The 20,684-nt window shown below is 42.2% G+C and overlaps 1 protein-coding gene across 2 annotated transcripts in view; it reads right to left on the reverse strand.

The window, feature by feature from the left end:
* Window positions 1-1,630: 1,630 nt before the first annotated feature.
* Pik3ca (phosphatidylinositol-4,5-bisphosphate 3-kinase catalytic subunit alpha) overlaps window positions 1,631-20,684 on the reverse strand; it is a 67,156-nt gene continuing 48,102 nt past the window's right edge. For both annotated transcript variants that reach the window (XM_052180663.1, XM_052180664.1), the window contains 12 exons: window positions 19,135-19,259; window positions 17,678-17,759; window positions 17,251-17,415; window positions 16,962-17,065; window positions 15,182-15,353; window positions 13,052-13,158; window positions 12,344-12,465; window positions 10,884-10,962; window positions 7,638-7,808; window positions 5,935-6,052; window positions 5,684-5,835; window positions 1,631-5,112 (listed from right to left, as the gene is read on the reverse strand). In XM_052180663.1, coding sequence (XP_052036623.1) covers window positions 4,842-5,112; window positions 5,684-5,835; window positions 5,935-6,052; window positions 7,638-7,808; window positions 10,884-10,962; window positions 12,344-12,465; window positions 13,052-13,158; window positions 15,182-15,353; window positions 16,962-17,065; window positions 17,251-17,415; window positions 17,678-17,759; window positions 19,135-19,259 — 1,668 coding nt within the window. In that variant the 3' untranslated portion in view covers window positions 1,631-4,841. The remainder of the gene's footprint in view (window positions 5,113-5,683; window positions 5,836-5,934; window positions 6,053-7,637; window positions 7,809-10,883; window positions 10,963-12,343; window positions 12,466-13,051; window positions 13,159-15,181; window positions 15,354-16,961; window positions 17,066-17,250; window positions 17,416-17,677; window positions 17,760-19,134; window positions 19,260-20,684) is intronic.

Consider the following 20,684-nt stretch of genomic DNA (forward strand, 5'->3'; position numbering starts at 1 on the left):
TAGGTCTCCACTCTACACATACTTGTTGGGCTCTCTAACAACTGACCCTAATTCCCATACTTTAGTAGGAAACACCAAAGGTTTTCCTAGAAGATCAACAAAAACAGCATTTAAAAATATATAGTCCTGCCACAAACTTATTGTGACACGAGATGAAGTTATATAAAGTCCAGTTTCCTTTTGGTCCTTACTAGCACAAGAAATGGTGCCTACTGCTGGTAGAGCGACAACCAGCCAACAGGACATAGTACGTGACTCACTTCAGTGTTGCTCGTCAACACTCTGACACCCGAAAAGTGAGATGTCGTCCCGTTCCTATTCCGTTTGCTGACACTAGCACACGGCCGATACCCTGCCACACCCAAAGGCCAAGAAAAAGAAAAGGCACAGTGAGATAAAACAGAGGCGTACAGCTCCACACACTCACTCAGGACTGCCAATCCAGTCTGGGGGGGCTCCTGATAAACTCAAGTCCCGTCTGCATTTTAGAACCTGGGTATCTGTTCACACCTTTCCTTATAGATCCTTGGCCAGTGCTAGCAAAGCAACGCAGTGGAGTGAGCACAGAAGCTATGAGTGCCACACTCAGGGAACCGGCACCTTGAGCTGCTCTGACAGTCAAGCTCTCCCCAGTGGCTGGAGCAGTGACTTTTAGCCCCATCCCCGACCCCACCGTCTCCTGCACCACGAACGGCATCGCAGGCCAGATCTCACTTGTAACCTACAACGTAAGCTCTTCTGTGCAGTAGAGCTGAGGCACAGTGGCAACTTGGCTACTTCCCTGACAGACCCTTGGAGACAGGGTTACCAGGGTTGTCAGGAGCGCGATTCTTTTCAGCTAGAGCTGACATCTTTCCAGAGAGTAAAAACAAATTTTTATAAGGAAGAAAAACAGGCTTCCCAGGCCATGACATTATCTGTTTACAGTTTTAATAACTGAAATGCTTTTGTTTATCTGTTTAAAACAGCTCAGCTGTACTCCTCTGTCATCAAGAGTTACTAATTAAAGATGATGTCAAGGCTGAGTTCAGCCTGCAAAATTCCAAACTGGAAGCGATTCCTCTCCAGTATGTGTGGAACATTCCTCTAACTTCAGCCTTCGTGCGGACACACCCCTTTGTGCTCCCTGCTCAGGCCCCTCCTCCACACTCCTCCCCCCAACATCTGAAGCAGATATATCACAATCTGTGATGCCTTTGGATTTGGTATTTTAGCAATGTTGTAGACATCAAAAGTAATTCCTTAATATTCTGTAGTGTGTGGGTCCAGCCCAGGTCTGGGGTTTGCAGAGACACAGGAAAAAAGTGGAAACGATAATATTCAGAAAAGATTAACATATTGCTAGAAATTAAATTTCTTCGAAGAGCTGGAAAGCATGAACATCAAACTTACAAAAATTATGTTAAGAAACATACCAAAGTTTATGTGCTGTGAGGTTTCTACTGTACCCTTAAAAGAGGTTCCTCATCTTTTCTGTGGCCAGGTTAGCTAGCCCCTGAGGAGCAGGGAACACAGATGGACTGTGCTCTGTCTATGCGATCATTATCTCTTTCAGGTAGGGTTCAAGAGGGCATACACATCTAATCGAGTAATCATTTCTTGATTAATAAGAACTGCACTTTACACAAAATACTTTATGAGCAGCTGTTTTCATCAAAAAAACCAATTGTCAGTTTCACAGTTGAAAAAGTTACACATTTAAAATATTTTACAATGCATTATATATTCACCAGGTTCCCATTTCCTGATGGGCAGTAATATAAATCAGAACAGAAGGGACAACCTCAAAGTTGATGACTCTTGACACCAAGTTTTACAGAGGACATGAAGAACCACAAAGTCTCAGGTTCTACCTTAAAATAGCAACCAGATTCCATTCTTCTTCGTCTTCTTCTTCTTTTTTTTTTTTTTTTTAAAAAAAACCTAATTAGAAACATCTTTAAAAACAAACAGAAGAAAGCAAACAAACGAACAAATCAAACTCCACAGTAAGAACAACAGATTTCAAATTAACAGCAGTCTAAAATCTTCAAACAAAAGTTTTTTGTATAGCTGACAATATGGTAAAAAGTGAAAGCATGACTTCTTGCTACAGTGTGTTTAGTTTCTTTAGATTTGCTTTCTGTCCTTTCAGAAATAATTACTGCTGAAACACCCTCAAGTGACTTGGTGAGATAATGGAGCCCTAGTCATCTATACACTATCGAACGACAAGGGCGGGCGGTCATCTGCAGAGGTGACCGGTCCCGCAGGACTTTCTGGTACTGAAGCACCTGGGAGTGAGTGGCACATTATTGCTCTCTGGAAACAGATAGTGATCACCCCAGCTGCAATTCAAGTTTGCCTTTTGCCTTTTTGAATACAACCAGTTCTCCTTTCTTTACTTATACCCTTCATAGAATATAGACTTTCTTTCAAATAAAATCAATGTGGTTGTAAATGACAAAATAAGCTCTGTGGCTGTGTTTTAATTATGCAGAGACACTGGGAGGTGATACTGCGGCAACTAATGAACTAATGTTAAACACACACACACACACACACACACACACACACACACACACAAAACCTATCAGTTTTGTGCAAGGAGGCTCGCGGCTTTTTGTTTGTTTGTTTTTGTTTTGTTTTGGCACTCGGGAAAACACAGTTCTCTGTAATTCTTCAGTTTCCACCATCAAAGTTGTAGAATTGTACCATGTCACTGAGTTTGCCTGTAATAATCCCTGCTATAGAGAAGAATGGGATGTTAGTACCTAGCAACTGTGTATCTAAGGAACACAAGGTGTTGGAACGCCAAGGTTAAATAAGTTAGGAAGTTTTCTATATCTGCAAAAGAATCTATCTGGTTTTCTGCATAAAACAGAGCTTAAATTCTGCTTAACTCTTCCAAGACAGTTTACAGAACTAAGTTCCCCTAATCTTCAGGTTTATTTTTCTTGTTGGCAATAATATATACATGCTTTAGTGAAGTACCTAAATCTTCAATAATTATGCCCTTTAAGGGTTCTAAAAATAGGCAGATATTAAGAGTATTTTTATTAGAGTCCCCTGTTCACTATTCAAAACTTGTATATAGGTGTCTGACCTCAAGGTGAGCGCTGTACTAAAGGGATTCTGTCTTCTAGAGTGTACAGCTGCGCTCTTCAGGAAGACACTGCCCAGGAACGCCTAAGCTAGGAACTGCCAGTAAATTATTGCACATTTTTTTCTTTTTTTCTTTTTATTTATTCTTTTTTTTTCCTTTTTTTCTTTTTTGGTGTGGCATCTGAATATATGCTAAAGCTATTTTCTAGGACATGAATCATTCAAACACTGAGTAGAAATCTAGAGTGACCACTAACATTAGCCCTATATCTTGGATGGATGCTTTTCAGAATGCTTACTAGTGCACTCGAGGCCTGGATGGGAATTAATGAGGCTGGAGCGAGACCTCACCAATTGGAAATGGGACATGATAGTAAAATGGGTTAATGTTCTATTTTACCATTGAAATATGGATACATAGCTTGCGAAGGTAAAAAATTCATGGTTTCCAGTCTCTCATAATGTAAAAAGTCATTCGTGACTAGACCTCTGTAGAGGGTTTTAAGAGTCAGGATGATAGTCTAGGTTGTATTCATTTTAGTAACTGGCTTCATATGATTGTGCCATCTCAACTACAGATGGACGTATGGTGAGGGCATCATGTAAAAAACAGACAGCAGCAGAAGGAAAGCGTGTGCAGTTCAATCTGTTCCTTAAGGAGTCATACAGGGTATCGGGATAAATGGAATAGTGCCTGAGCCTCATCTACAGACCGAGAGAAAAGCTAACCATGCTGTTACCAACGATAAAAAATTTGGGGTGCAAAACAATGCATGACTATGGGACAGATTATGTAAATAAAGAATATATATTAATGATAGTTTCTATAATATAAATAGCCTTTAATAAAAAAAAATAATCTTTTTAATAACATTAATACTCACTTCTATTTTCTGGAAAACATGCATGAAAAAAAAGTATTCAGTTCAATTGCAAAAGGAGAAACAATCAGCTTAAAGTGAATACTGTACAAGTCAGGAACAGTAGCTCCCTGCTGCCTCTCCTCTGTGGTTACTGCTGTACGTGATGCGAGCCCAGAATTTCCCTAGGAAATAATTCAGATCCTTGTAAATACTGTCCAGAGAAAAAAACAACAAAAAACCCAACAAAAACGCAGCTGTCTGCAGGTGTCGTTTGTGACTGCTGTCAAAACCGCAGGCGAGACCCCGAGTCCATCAAAGGGGTGTTTGTTCAGAGTGAAAAGCGAGTCCCTTCACCCCAAGTGTTGTTTCTCACTAAGCAGGGAGTCAGAAGACCACTGCAATCCTAAGTCTGCACAGCAAGGGGAAAATCAGAACTCCCCTTCTTCTCCAATTTCACGTAACATAAGCTTCAGCTTACTCAGACCTGCGGCAGCCACGGCCTCGGGTGTGTCCACGTCTTAGACAGAACACTGGCAGACAAACAACAGCATCCTCGTTTTGTCTCCATCATTTGTATGTATTTTGGGGATTTTTGTTTTGTTTTGTTTTTTTTAAAAAAGATACAAACAATCTTCAAAGTTTACCTCTTTTGGACTTAAGGCATAACATGAAATTGCTCATTATTCTAAAGCTGGATTTTGAAATGAACTAGTTTAGTGCTATCAAACCCTGCTTGCGTGTACAGTGTTTCAATTATAGAGCACGTTGTTTATGTTCTTGCTCGAGTCCTAATGTTGTTCCTGACTGTGCCACCCATGCCACCGTCTGCCTGCTGCTACCCACTGCCACGCAGTGGAGGAGCCGGGAGCCAGCTCGCAGTCCCTAGCTCCCGTCTCAGTTCAGTGCATGCTGCTTGATGGTGTGGAAGATCCAGTCCATTTTTGTCGTCCAGCCACCGTGATGTGCATCATTCATTTGCTTTGTGAAATATTCCAAAGCCTCTTGCTCAGTTTTGTCCAAGGCTAGAGTTTTCCGAATGTATGCAATGTCATCAAAAGACTGCAGTTCTGGCATTCCAGAGCCAAGCATCATTGAGAAAAGGTTGATGAAGAGATTGGCATGCTGCCGAATTGCTAGGTAAGCCTTGTAACACATCTCCTGAAACCTGTAAGTGGGAAGAACATCTGCTCAGTGAACCGCTAGTACAGTGGCTTTACAGAACTAGCACAGCTGTCTTGGGCAAGGGTCTAACAACTACCATTCCGTCCCCTTGACTCACACTATTCTAGAATGTGCACTCTGCAAATGAGTACTGTTTCAGTATTTATTACATGTCTGAACTGCTCTATACTAAAGTAAGGCTTCAGGGTTTAGGCACCGAAAATCAGGGGACTGTCTTATACACAAAACAGAATTTTATAGAAGACATTTGAAATCTAAGATAGACTAACAATATACCAAGGTAGTCAGAAAACACAAATATGCATAACAATTATTGTCTGCTAGCTTTATTCAAAAATGGAATCAAAAAATGTCATAAATATTACACATTACTTGACAAAATAAAGTAGGGTCTAATTATTTAACAACAGCCAACAATTAGAGTATGTCATAAGATATAAGGGCTACTTCCTTTGCAGGCAGCACTTAGCTCAATGAATGAAGTCATCTCCACTCCTCCAACCCCACATCACACAGCCCTGCCGTGCACAGGGGCACACAGTCCCTGAGCTCACCTCTCGAACTCTCGGGTCTTTGTGTACTCTTGTGCTCCTTTACTGATCACGATCAGGAAATCCTGCGTCAAAACAAACGGCACACGTTCCCGTTTATAGCCAAATTTTTTCTTCTTGTGATCCAAAAAGTGCCCAAAATCTATATGAAACAGCTTTCAAAAATAAGAAATTACATTTTAGTTTAACATGCAGTCACAGAAAATCTTGACTTAATATTCTGAAGACCCAGAAGGCACTTTAAGAGCCGCTACCTGCCCGTCGTCTTTCACCATGATGTTGCTGTTGTGCCGATCTCCAATGCCCAGGATAAAAGTTGCCACACAGTATCCAGCGCAGGACCGAGTGAACAGGTCAATGGCCGCATCGTATCTACAGTGAGGAAATACACACCTCATGTGCTGTGGAAATGGAGTGGCTGGTGCCAAACTGGGGAAATATGGCTGACATTTCTCATTAACATCAGGAAAAATGTTAGTCTGAAGATGCGAGAAGTTCTGAGACTCTTTAAGTTCTTAAATAAAAGAAATATCCATCATAAGTCTCTTTCTCCATGGTATATGCAGTGCGGTGTGTGAAGCCCAGGGGTTCTATTATTATCTTATTCATTTAAGGATTTGTTTTTATTTATGTGATTTGTTTTGTGTGAATGTAAACACACCTGTGGAGGTCAAAAGAGGGGGTGTGGCGCCATGGAGCTAGAGAGGGCAGTTAAACTCTCAGATACGGTGCCAGGAAGCAAGCCCGAGTCCTCTGGAAGAACAGCAGTATTTTGAACAACTAAGCTATCTCTTGAGCTTCTCACTGAGGTATTTTTGAGACAAGGTCTCAAACTGAACCTGGGGCTCACCGCTGACGGACAAGATGGCGCTGTTCAGGCTCCTTACTTCAAGCGGACACCATAAGGCTTTTTAGGGTGTCAGAGCTTGAGCGTAGGTCTTCACATTTGTGCAGTAGTACTTCCATCAGCCAAATTATCTGTATAGCTCTACAGTCCCCAGTATTTCTTACATGATATCCCAGGCAACCCTTGAACTCACAGAAATCCTTCTGGGTTAGCTTACTGGGTGCTGGAATAAGCCATAATACCCAAGAGAAAATTAATTAAAGAAAATAAAGATAAGGTCTCAAATCCCTATGTATACTAGGCTGGCCTCAAACTCAAACATCTGCCTGTCTCTGCCTATGTCTCTCTAGGTAGCTTAGGCTGGTCTGGAACTGAAAATCCACCTGCTTAGTAATGGGATTAAAGGGATATGCCACCACTGATAGCTTTGAAAATTAATTTCTAAAATATATTTTTTTTAAAAACTACAAGTAAAGCTTTGAATGTATAATGTTACTTCAGAAAGAAGTGTCTTTTTACCTCTAATGATATAGCTCTATATGGGCATGTGCGGTGGAGTACAGGTACCATGAGACCAGAACAGGCATTGGTTTTCAGTTTCCCAGGAGCTAAAGGTACAGGTGATTGTGAGGTACCCATGGGGAACTGAGAACTGAGTCCGGTCTGGTCTTCCTAACTGGTGCACATGTTGACAACACTAAATGTTCATTTTGTTTATAAGGATTAAAAGAAAGAGAGTAAGGGGGCTGGAGAGATGGCTCAGCGGTTAAGAGCACTGACTGCTCTTCCAAAGGCCCTGAGTTCAAATCCCAGCAACCACATGGTGGCTCACAGCCATCCATAATGAGATCTGATACCGTCTTCCAGTGTGTCTGAAGATAGCTACAGTGTACTTACATATAATAATAAACAAATCTTTAAAAAAAGAGGAAAAAATGAGTACGATTCACAAGGTGAATGATCAGGGTCCACCAGGCATAAGTAATTCTTGTTCACTTGCAACAACTTCCAATGGTTCAAAAGCTCAGTCCATTTCTCTTGAGTTCAGTGGTTTTGTTCACTGACCCACGAGCATCCCCAGCATCCCCAGGAGCACAGGAGCAAACTCACATCTCGCCCTTGTTCTTGTCCTTGAGCCACTGATGCAGTGTGTGGCTGTTGAACTGCAGCGCCCCCTTCAGGCCCCCTTTGCACTGGATCTGCATGATGGTGTGAGAGTTTCTCACCACCTCGATGAGACCCACACAGTCCCCAATGGATAGACAGCCATAAGGTAGCATGCTGGAAATTGACAAAGGCAGAATTTTAAAACAGCAAATATTTTAAATTAAAATAAACATATAATCACACCATTTCCCCACTCCCCCCTTTAATCATTCCCAAGCACATTCTGTCGCTCTATCTCAAATTCGCGGGTCTTTACTCCCTTGTTGATACTCACACACACACACACACACACACACACATACACCCTCCTAAACATGTTAAGTACAACTTCATCCATCCATACAATAGAATGTCACTTGCATGTATGTTTTCGGGGCAGACCACTTGGTCTATCACTTCTGGCGTTTCTTAGTTGTCTGCGGTCTTTGTCTAGAGCGGAGACCTCAGATGATTTCCCTCTCCCTCATTAGCATACCTACCGGGGACATCTCTGTTCATGTCTCCTAAAACTGAAAATACTTTAATAGGCTCAAAATCTCTACATTCAATTAGTAAATTTATCACACAAATGACTTTTGTCTTAACATACTCTTTACATTTTTATATTCAAAAACCTATTCCTAAAAACGAGCCCATCTAAAATCAAATCATTGTCTGTTAATGTGCCATTTTGTATGGAACAAAGTCACCTGTATTAAATAAAGCCATAAGGGAGACTGGATAGACAGATGGTTAAAAGCGCTGGCCGCTCTTCCAGACGATCCAGGTTTAGGTCCCGACACCCACATGGTAGCTAACAGCCAACTGTAATCCAGTTCTTGGGGATCCTTCTGCCTTGTGGTGGTTTGAATATGCTTGGTCCAGAAGTGGTACTGTTAGGAGGTGTGGCCTTGTTTGAGGAAGTGTGTCACTTCGGGGTGGGGGTGGGGTGGGGGTGGGCTTTAAGACCCTTCTCCTAGATGCCTGGAAGCCAAGTCTTCTTCTTCTTCTTCTTTTTTTTTTTTTAAAAGATGCATTTATTTATTATATGTAAGTACACTGTAGCTGTCTTCAGACACTCCAGAAAAGGGCACCAGATCTCATTATGGATGGTTGTGAGCCACCATGTGGTTGCTGGGATTTGAAGTCAGGACCTTCAGAAGAGCAGTCAGTGCTCTTAACCACTGAGCCATCTCTCCAGCCCTGCCAAGTCTTCTTCTGTTTGCCTTTGGAACAAGACATAGAACTCTCAGCTCCTCCAGCACCATGCCTGCCTGGATGTTGCCATGTTCCAGCCTTGATGGCAATGGACTGAACCTCTGAACCTGTCATGGTGCTGGAACCCTCAGCAGCAGGAACCCTAACTAAGACAGACTTCCATAGGCACTAGGCATGCATGTGGTATACATTCATACATGCAGCACTCATACACATAAAACAGAGTAAAAAGTTAAAAAAAATGTGAAAAGACTGACTTTCACATTTTTTTCAAAATGTATGTCTGGGTTTGATGGCCAACTGTAATTTTAAAAAGTGATTAATTCATTCATCGATTATTTTCGTCTATGCATGTGCCTGTGTGAGTCTACATGGTGCCACTTGGGTGCTGGGAACCAACTCTGGGCCCAGCTGCATCACGCCAGCCCCAGTGCCAGCTCTGTATGCAACACTCGAACAGGTGGATGTGGGTGTTTGCTTTATTCTCTTTTTGAAACAGGGTCTTGCCTTTGGGTTTAAGCCTCAAATTCAAGATGTTCCTGTCTCAGCTTCCCTACTACATGGCTTACGGGCATATGACATCATACTTAGTTTTATATGTGACCTTTTAACAAAGTACATTAAGAAGCATGTATATATCAGTAGCCAGGAAAAGGAAGGATAATGTGATGCTTTTCCTTGATCTAATAAGATATCTGAGTTGCAACGTGGACTATAAAACTGTATCAATAAACTTGATGGTAACATCTAAATTGATTTGTGTTATATGTTTTACATTAAGGACATTATGGGTTCCTGTACTACTCATTAGAAGATACTCTGGGGCCAGTCGGTGGTGGCGCACGCCTGTAATCCCAGCACTCTGGGAGGCAGAGGCAGGCGGATTTCTGAGTTCGAGGCCAGCCTGGTCTATAGAGTGAGTTCCAGGACAGCCAGGGCTATACAGAGAAACCCTGTCTCAAAAAAACCAAATCCAAAAAAACAAAAAACAAAAAACAAACAAACAAACAAAAAAAAGAAGATACTCTGGCTTGTGAGTTTTATAAATTTTCTAAACTTACTTTTTATTATGACATAATAAAAGATAAAATATATATATTTTTATTTGGTCTTGATATGCAGCCCTGGCTAGCCTGGTATCCTGCTTCACCTCCTGACAATCCTCCTGCCTCCGCCTCCAGTATGGGATTCCAGGTATGCACATCACGCCCAGTCACAAGTGTGGACTCTACCACTAATCTCACTTAGAAAGTCCAAGCTGGGCTATAGTTTGTGGAATAGTGTTTTCAGATAACATTCTCTCAGAAATTCAAATTTTAGCACTGGCAACAAAACTGCCATAGCTCTCTTCCTTTCAAAGACACACAAAGGGTGTTTAATTTCACAGACACAGGAAGGGTATTTATTTTCAAAGAAAACACCTGTCAAATAGCCTAACTGAATTATGGCTTGACCATTAGGTGTTTAAGTCTTGGTATTTTTGGAACAGGGATTTGCTATGTCCACAATGGTCCTGGACTTTTTAGGTAGTTCAGATTAGCCTGAACTCTGCATTTGTCTGCCTTAGTATCCTGACTGCAGAGCTTATAGGCAAAGTATCTACACTTGATTTATCAGTTTGTTTTTAAAGTAAAAATGGTATTCCATGAAAAAGCACCTAGTTCTACTACTTACATCCATAAATGCTCTTCTGTGATCTAACCATATTTGTGGATATGGATGGCTCTGTTCTAATCCTGATGGTGATACTCTAGGGACGGGCAGCCTTAAGGCGCTCACAAGACAGTTCTTTCCACTTAGATGTGTCTCTCCAGCTACTGGGTGAAGCAAGAGGAGGAGGACAAGGCGGCCGATAGTGCCTGCTCCTACTCACTGCTGTGCTTTATTTTTTTATTTTTTGGTTTTGCAAACATTTCTAATATAGGCCTCCAGAGGCTTCTACTAGTAAGACTTTAGTTAATTCTCTTAAGATAACTTTGAACCCACGCCTACCGAAGGTCGAGGCCTTGGTTTTGCCAGATGTTCTCCATGATTCGGATGATCTGAAGGGTTAACATATCTTGCCGTAAGTCTGAAATTCAAATACATGTCACCACTTAGCACCATTGTTTTCAGATGGAAATAAAGAACTGTATTCAATCTTCAAGATAATTCATAAGATAGCAGTGCTTTAATTTTTTAATCCACTTCTAAAATATTTGCACAATCATCTGGGTAACAAGATATTTCAAAAAGTTCCAAGTCTATTTAAACTATTTCCCTTTATGAAGAATGGAGTCTAAATGTGGCTATAATGCAATCTGGGGCCAACAGCACTCACTGTTGAGTTTGTTCTTCTCACAAGCCACGGATGAGCCCCTGTCCCTGCAGCCTGCTCCCCACCTAAACCCCCAGTCTCCCGGGAGACGGCACTCTGCCTCATGGTTCTTTCACTTTTGGAATTAGCTGCTGAACTGTTTTTGCCAAACTTTAAGCTATGTGGGCAGGCTTTGCCGCAGCCCTAGGGTCCAGCACATAGGCATTTACGGAATGGATGCTTTGCAAACCACCCTTGCGTACAGGAAGTAAGCCCAGGTCCACAAGGATTCCAAGGCTTCTGACTCTGAAGGAGATCAAATTTCAGCTCAATTGGAGAAGGTTGATACTAGGTTGATAGTCAACGGAGGTTGAGATCAGGTCCTGTCACTTATTTAAAGACTTCTCTGAGATAATATTTTTTGAAACAGAGTCTCATGTAGCCTGAGCTGGCTTCAATTTGCTGTATAGCTTCCTGTCTTCATTTCCCAAGTGCTGTGACTACAGTTGTGTCCCTGTGTCCAGCTCAGACAACTCTGATGGAGAGCTTCTCTTAGTGTAGTGTCAGGATCACTCACCTCAGGACTGCCCGCTCACCCTCCTGTAATGTCAGCCCTCCTCAGTCCCAGGGTAGCCGAGGAGGGACCAGCTTTGGCCTTTCTTTGGAGTCTCACATTTTCTTAAGTGTACACACACACACTCTTTTCTCCTGCTAGTCTAGCTTCTGTCAATCTAATTCACAGTCTGACCCAGGAGTGAATGAGAGCAGAGACTTGCTGCTTGTGCTCTCCTATCCCGTGGACACTCCCTGAGGACGGATGTGTACTAGGTTCAGATTACAGGGCCAGCCACTCTCGGTCAGCTCACCTGCTTGCGGGGATTGGGGACCAGTGAGCGCCGTATGGCAGGAGGCTCTCCCCGCATGGCAGGTGCGGGGGCCGAGGAGTGTCTGCATGTGCTACTCTCTCCAGACCTTTAATAGCTCCAGACATTAAGGGATAATATTCCCATTCCCCAAACGCCTTCACATACACACTGTGAACTGCTGTAGATTTTATACAGCACTCCTTAAACAGTTAAAGGCCGCCATGGCTCATAAATACCCCGTGTCTACAGACAGCGACACACACAGCATGACCTCACTGTGCCCGCCTCACCATCGCCGTTTTTAAAGATGATCTCATTGTTCTGAAACAGTAGTTCTGACATGATGTCTGGGTTTTCCCAATTCAACCACAGTGGCCTTTTTGCAGAGGACATAATTCGACACTCTTCAAGCCTGTAAAAGAGTTGAAGACTTTACCAGGCACCTTAACTTTTTATACTTTTGGTCTTTGGACTTACTTAAAATGCACACACAATAAAACATTTTGAAGTGTTATAATTATAACCTTTTAGAAAACCAATAAACATTAATCTTAAAATGTTTATATAAATTTTCAGCCAATCTAAGAATATATAATTGGTTTTATACAGACCATTCCCAACCTCTTGCCTATGATATCAGAACTTGTAACCATGGAAAGATTTAAACTATTTTCAAAGTAACAGAAACTAAGCAAATGTAGCTCTAGTTTAAGGCTATTTTAGAGCTGGGCGATGGTGGCACACACCTTTAGTCCCAGCGCTTGGGAGGCAGAGGCAGGCGGATTTCTGTAGGCCAGCCTGGTCTACAAAGTGTGTTCCAAGACAGCCAGGGCTACACAGAGAAACCCTGTCTCAAAAAAAAAAAAAACAAAAAACAAAAAACAACAACAACAAAAAAAACCCCAAAAAAAACACCACGGGAAAAAATTAAGAACTGGAGGGCTAGACTTTTGTTAAGTCTCACATGGAAGAACACTAAAACATATCAGTGGCCTTACCTGAGGTTTCCTAGTTGATGAGCAGGATTTAGAGGGGACAGAAAACCCTGCAAAGCATCCATGAAATCTGGCTGTCTCATCTGTTCAACCAGAAACTTCATCTGTACCTGATGACAAAGCACAGCCCTGATGAGAAGCAGTTCAGAAGGGAAAAGCAGCTCCTGCTTCCTCCGACAGTGGGAGTGGCAGGGACCTGTGCTTCCGTTCCCTGGGCCAGGTGAACCCTGCTGACTGGGGAGTCCAGGACTACAGCAGTACTGTCGGGGAGGGTCAGGGTGGGAGCATGGTTCTGGAAGACAAGTTCTGTGGCTGAAATGACTCTAAGCGAAGTTTCTCAGACTGCTTGCTGACCAGCTGTGGCTTTTGTAATGGATGTGCATTAAAAGCCTGCCCTGCCACTTACTGTATACTGGCCACTTTCACAGCCGAGCGCAGGAAGGCCAGACCTCGTGGTCCTGGCGCCATACTGAGAAAGTCTGCTGGTCCTTATTCTAGGACAGGGAAAAGGCCAGGCTACTTTAGATCTGAGCTTAATATTCTTCCTTTTAGGCTTGTAGAGAACTTCAAACACTCACACAGGTAAAAAGGAGTAAGGACGGAAAAAACAGGAAAAGCACTTGCTGCAGAGATTCTCACACTCCATGCAGTTTATCCTGTGTAGATCTATCCATCTATTCCGAACTATCAAGTAGTAGCTGACGTGTTTAAGGGAAATGTTCATGTATTGAAAATAAAAAATGAGATGAGGCGAAAGAGGTTGTGGTAGTAACGCACAGTTCTCCCCTGAAATCTGAGGAGTAAGGTTCCCACTTCTCTCTATTAAGTGAAGAGCGAGAAATCCTCCCCACCAGCCTTTTGAGTAATGGTAAAGACTGAGATCCTTGCCCTACTCCAATGTTTGCCCAGTGCCCTTGCCCTCCGTACTCTAGTATAAATGCAAAGCTATCCACAGGAACCGAGTGTGATTTCAGCTCCCCGCTCATCTCACTCATGCTGCCAATGAGTTGAGTCATGAACCCCTCTTTCTTAATGAAGCCACAGTACAAGAGTCATTATGTAATATGCAGACTTGAGCACAGAATACACGCTTAAGAAATCATCTTTCAGCCGGGTGGTGGTGGCGCACGCCTGTAATCTCAGCACTCTGGGAGGCAGAGGCAGGCGGATTTCTGAGTTCGAGGCCAGCCTGGTCTACAGAGTGAGTTCCAGATAGCCAGGGCTACACAGAGAAACCCTGTCTCGAAAAAATCAAATAAAAAAAAAATCTTTCAAAGCTCCTGCGATATAAACATTTTTTTTCTAAATTTCAAAGCAGTGCCCTGTTGCCCAGGTTTCCCGCATCAGAAAGAGTACAATTCTCTCTCATTTTCTTTCTTTTGGCATTCATTCACTTCCTCCTTTCTGTGGAGCACACTAGCACTGCACCCAGTCCTGTTCATGCGCTGCAGGAACTGCGCCTGTGCTGGCCATGCACGTACCGTCAACAGCTGCACTCTCGCCAGTATCATAGATTTCTAATAATCTCTATTTGAATTTACATGCTGCACTTTCAAAGAGTCAATTCATTTTATTTTAAGACCACTAAATTAATACAGTAACTTTCTTTTAGCGTGATTGCACCAACTTTAAAAAAGTTGTTTTTCTTTCTAGTATTACTATCATAGATGTTGGGAAAAAATTGACTCTGTACTGCTAATTTATGTTCTTTGGGTATTGGGACTTGTTGGTGACTGGATTCTGCTATGTCACCAGCGGGGAGGCGACACTTGCTTTTGAGCTGGCAGTGATGAGAGGAGGGTGGGAAGGCCCTGGGAACGCTGAGGATGGCAGGTGTTGACTGAGTCCAGTTAAATTCACTTCTACTCGTTTTTGGAATCATTACCAACATTATAAATAAGAGAGAATCATTTTAATTACTTACAGCTATATGAAGCAGGCACATAGTGGGCACCCCTTATGCTCAAAGGAGGTGACACATGCTTTGCTTGTCATATGACTTTAAGTATTGTTTTTACTTTACAGTAGAAGAAAAGGAGTTCTAGGAGTCCTATAATATATTTACCACACAACTGGCAGGCAGGAGAACGCCAATCCAGATCAAAAGACCTAGACTGAGAGCCACTCACACACCTTCTGGGTCTCATCCTTCTTCTCCTGCTTGAGGATGTCGGTGAGGTTGATGAGCTTCTCCATGGCCTCCACCTGTCTGTTCAGGTGCTTCAGATACATCCCACAGGCACGGCAGTAGGACTCCAGCAGCAGGCCAAACCTCTGGCTGACAGTCTTATTGTGCATCTCAGATCTAAAGGAATAGCAAAATGTATCTCTGTGCATATACGGACTGTTATCTTTTGCTTGTTTTACGCATATGGGTGTCTGCCTGCATTTACACCTGTGCAGTTTACATTCAGTACCCGTGGAGGCCACAAGAGAGCGCCAGATTGCTGTGAGCTGTCATGTGAGCACTAGGAATTCAACTCAGGTCCTTTTGGAGAGAGTTCTGGTCCCCCCCCACCTCCCCCAAGACAGGGGTTCTCTGTGTAGCCCTGGTTGTCCTGGAATTCACTCTGTAGACCAGGCTGGCCTCGAACTCAGAAATCCTCCTGGCTCTGCCTCCCAAGTGCTGGGATTAAAGGCGTGCACTACCACTGCCAGGCTGGGAGAGAGTTCTAATCACTGAGCTCTCTTCTCCAACCCTACAAGTAGTTTTGTTTGTTTTTTAAGTGTCTGGATAAGGCAAAACTGTAAGCTTGATCAGGTGGGTGTGCAGAATAGCAAATACATGGAGATAGGCCGTGAACTTGGTTTTACTCTAATTCAGGTAATGACCTATATCTATCTACTCTTAATTAGCATATATGCTTTCTCAAAAGATAGAAAAACCCCCTTTCTAGTCCAATACATGTTTTAATCAATAACACAATGTTTAAAAACCTACCAATTTAGAAGAAAATAACCAAGTGTTTCAGGTAGGTCTTGGCTGTGTAAATTTAATAACTAGGCATTTTACTGATTTAGGCTTTATTTTAGCTACTTTTCATTCATTAATCTCAATGTAAAATACAAAAGAAGCAAGCAGAAAAGGAGAATAATAAAGTAAACTGAGGCAGGTGAAAAGCTCACCAAGTTTTCCAAATCTCCTGCAAGCATATCCAGCTGCCTCTACATTTATTTTAAAAATAACCTCTCTAAATACCAACTTTAACTAAAAAACAAACAAAAATTACAAAAAACAAAGCTACACTAGACACAAATCTGTTTCTTAATTTCTTGTACTCTAGTTTGTGACAATTTTGAGTACTATAGCACACTTCCAAAAGTTGTTTTCCTTGTTCATCCCCCAACACACACACACACACACACACACATACACACACACACACATTCACACACACACACACACACACACACACTCACACTCACACACATTCACACACATTCACACACACACACACACACACACACACACACACACACACACACGGCAGCATCTCTCTGTGAAGCACAGGTTGGGCTGGTAGTTGTGATTTTCCTGCCTTAGCTTATTTTCTCACAAGAAACCTGGTAATTTGCCATTATTACTCTGAATTCCTAAGTAAGATTTTTATTTTGGGACAGTGTCATCTACGTATACAGTGAAACCTATCACATTAATTTGTATCTGGCAAATTTTACTTGGCTCAAAATAGAAGCAAATCCTTCAAAAATATTTGTACTAACCACACAGAATTCAGTTCTGACTTCCGCTGGTCATTTCATTCCAAAAAAGAACTGAGCAGTATTGAGCAGCTTTCCAGACACACGCAGCAGCAAGACTCATGCACTTACTACTTTCTCTCTCTCAATATATATATATATACATACACATATACATATAAAAGAAACTTGGTAGGGAAATAATCTGACTTACTTTAAATGCCAGAAGAAAAAATGGCCAATCCTTTGATTTGTCAATGCTTTCTTGAGTAAAAATCTCACAAGCAGGTTATCCAAATATTGTTCATACTTTAAGACCTGAGGAATCAGAAGAAAAGCAACAAAAATTCAGATGAATCAGGCCCATTTCTCTATGGCTGGACTTAAAGAAAAGATTCTATACACAAAGTAATAAATGGATTTTTAAAAAGCATAAACCAATGCTGCTCCTTTGCTAAGCTGTACAGAGGTGGTGCAAAGCCTTCCAGTTCCCGGTGTCTCACCTGTACAAGCTGAATGAGGTACTGAGAAAGTTTGTCATCTGTTAAGTATTTTTCCAAGCACCGAACAGCAAAGCTCCGAACCATAGGATCTGGATAGTTACAGTCCAGGAGTTCCATGGCTTGCTCTGGTTTGATTGGAGGCCAATCTTTTACTAAGCAGTACATCTGTGAACAGAGAATAAGAGTAGATCATATGTGAAAACCCTGTTTTAACATCTTATTTAAACTTAGCTTAAATGGAATCTCAAAATTTGCTTTATTATTTTTTTTTAGTTTTACATATGAAAATGATTATGACTGGTATTTTCTTAATTATGTCATCATAATAATTTATAGCCTTATTTTTTTTCTCTAAATTGATGCAGATTTTCTGAGAGTTGATTTAAGCAACACACAGTTCTGTGCAAGAGCCTCTAAATAATCTCACCTGGGCCACTTCATCTCTGGAATTCCACTTGACAGACAGAAGCAGTTTGGGCAGGATTTCAGGAATAGTCACACAGTAGTGTCTGTGGGGAGATAATGAAGACCATGGTGTTGCGTGAAGGACTGACATCTTATTCCCATCATGCACCAGTATCACGTTCTAAGCTTATTATTAGTACTAGCCTATGAAAATCCAAATGTGTGCTGAAGACTTTGGTTGTACATATATCTGCATATTTATGCAGATACAGTTAAAACGGTACAGACAAAGGATTCAAATGGAGGATAAAGGTGAGCTGACGGTTAAGAACAATTGTATCTACGCTGCTCTGCTCTTCAGGCCCTCAAATAGTGCACCTCTGTGAACTTCATGTGCTTACTGGACAAGATCTAGCTGTGTGTCTGATTCTCCATAGACTAGGAACTGCGACCCCTTCGGTTAGATGCAACAGTGTGGGGCCGGTGAGAGTGGGGTAGGGGTACTTCCCACAAGCCAGATGTGTGCGCCAGTGGAAGGAGAGCTCGTGCGTTCTTGCTTGAACTCCACGGCTAAATGTTTTTATTTTAAGATTTATTTATTGTTATATGTAAGTACACTGTAGCTGTCTTCCAACACCCCAGAAGAGGGAGTTAGATTTTGTTACGGATGGTTGTGAGCCACCATGTGGTTGCTGGGATTCTCTTCAGCCCCCAAACTTCATGTTTGAAAAAAATTCTAGAAAAACAATTTGTCAGCCTTGGGTTATAACTCTGTGGTGAGGTATGTGCTTAGCTTGTAGAAGGCTGTAGATTAAATCGCTACCATCTATTAAAAAACACTTTATTTTAAACAAGCTTGGGAATGTGGATATGCCTAGGCTGGTGATGTGCTTGCCTGGCACTCATGAGGCCCTCCCTGGGTTTCATCCCAATCTACAGTGCCTTGTAAAGCAGGTGTGGGGCACATGCCTGCCATCCTAGTGCTTAGGAGGTAGATGCAGGAGAGTCAGAAGCTCAGTCACCCTCAACTACAGTTCAAGGCCAGTTTGGGCTGAAACCCTGCCCCAACAAAAAAGGAAAAAACACACAAAAAACAACTTTTAAATGCTTAAGTATCAACATAGATTAAAGAAGTATCTGTATCCATATTTTTGAAAAGGTCACCATCAATAAAGAAAGTAACATTTAAATTACATCCTGTTTACTCTACTAGGTATGGTAAAAATGTGGCTAAAACCAAGCCAGGAGTGATGGATGGGGCACACCTGTAATCCTAGCATCAGCTAGGGGGCTGAGCGGGAGCATCTCCAGGGAGAGGCAACCTGGCTATACACCGAGCTCACGACTAACCTGGAGTACAGTGATGGACTCGGCCTCCACAACAACCACCAAATGGTGTGCTGGGTCACTCACATGGGTTCCCTGACAGGAATAAGGTCCCTTGGCCTTCTGCCCGAGAGCCTCACTCCCCACACTTGCCTGTGGCTCCATAGGAAGTCTTTCTCTTGTTCAGTGATTTCAGACAGCGGGTCTCGGGTGCAAAGTGCTCGGAGCTGTTCCTTGTCATTTTCTCTTAACTCATTGTCTCTGGCTAGTCTGTTACTCTGTAAAATAAAGCATGGTTTTATATTTCTCTGCCATGGGTTTCCTGAGATTCATGAGTACATATTTAAAAGACCAAACTAATGTTTAATAAACCTCACCTAGCTTATGAACTATTATAAACACAATCTGCTATTCTCACTGAACTAATTTAAAATAGTATCTGTAGAAGAGATGCAGGTATGTGCCTATGATCACCACCGAAGGTAGAACAGTGACTCCCAGCCTAGACTGGGGCCAATGGGATTCCTGGAAGCCAGCCTCTTCCCCGCCTGATGAGGCTCCTCCTACCCTCCACTAACGACAGCCTGATAATGCTCATGACAGAAAGAGGAAAGAGTAGTAGTACCCTAAAACGCAAACCCTTTCATGTTCCTTGTTAAATCATCCTCGTAACTGTTGGCAAGCTTTTAAATGTAAATGTAAATTAAGAAAGATGAAAAGAGGAGCTCACTCATTAAAGCACTGTGCATTTCAACATTAAGGAACTAAAGAGAGAGTAAAACTTAATACGTAATCCCAGGAAATAGACTTATTCTCTTTAAATACAGACTATTTGTCTCTAAGTCTTTGAATAACAAATACCCCAAATAGTCCACGTATTACCATGTAATAAAAACAAAACAACAAAGGCAAACCAAGAGGGCCCACAAGATGGCACACTGATTAGATAAAGATGCCTGCTGCCATCCCAACCACCTGGGTTTGATCCCTGGGACTCACATCAGAGAAGGAGAGACCTACTCCACAAAGCTCTCTGAGCTCCACACGTAAGTGGGGGCATCACACCCACCTCCCACCACTACCAAAGACAGATATAACAGGTCATATGAACAGTGACAACCGAGGCTTATTAGTATATTATACAAAACTGGTGTCATTTTCTGGCCTTTTGGAACAGTACAAAGGAGTCCTCCTTGTTAGTGGTCTTTATTATGTACCGATGCATCCTGAAGTGATACAACAGAATGAGGAAAGTTCTGAGTGAACGTTATCATCGAACAAGCACTTTTAAGTATGTACGATACCATGTTTCATTCTTGCTCTTTGTGTTACAAAGTAGGTCCTACTCACAGAGCACCCATTCTAGCAGCAGACTTCTCTAAACAGCGCCTGGTCTAATGGAGAAAGCGGAGGAAACTGGGGAGAGCAACAGCCAGTGTGAGAGGCCCGCGACAGAGAGGAGGGTCCAGCACGGGAGCTGGCAGCTTAGGCGGGCGGACAAGTGCTCTGCGGAGAGCTGCCTGGGGCGAATGCCATGGTTTGATCCCAACAGAAGGGAAATCAGTTAGGAGGCTACTACATGGGTCTGGACCAGAAACTGTCACCTTAAATCATTACTAATCAGCAGCAGCAGGCAATGACTCTATCTGCTTCTGTATTTTTAAAATGTTTATATGCTAATAAGAAATAATTTACAGAAAGTC

This window comes from Apodemus sylvaticus, chromosome 4 (genome assembly GCF_947179515.1).
Source record: "Apodemus sylvaticus chromosome 4, mApoSyl1.1, whole genome shotgun sequence".
NCBI lineage: Eukaryota > Metazoa > Chordata > Mammalia > Rodentia > Muridae > Apodemus > Apodemus sylvaticus.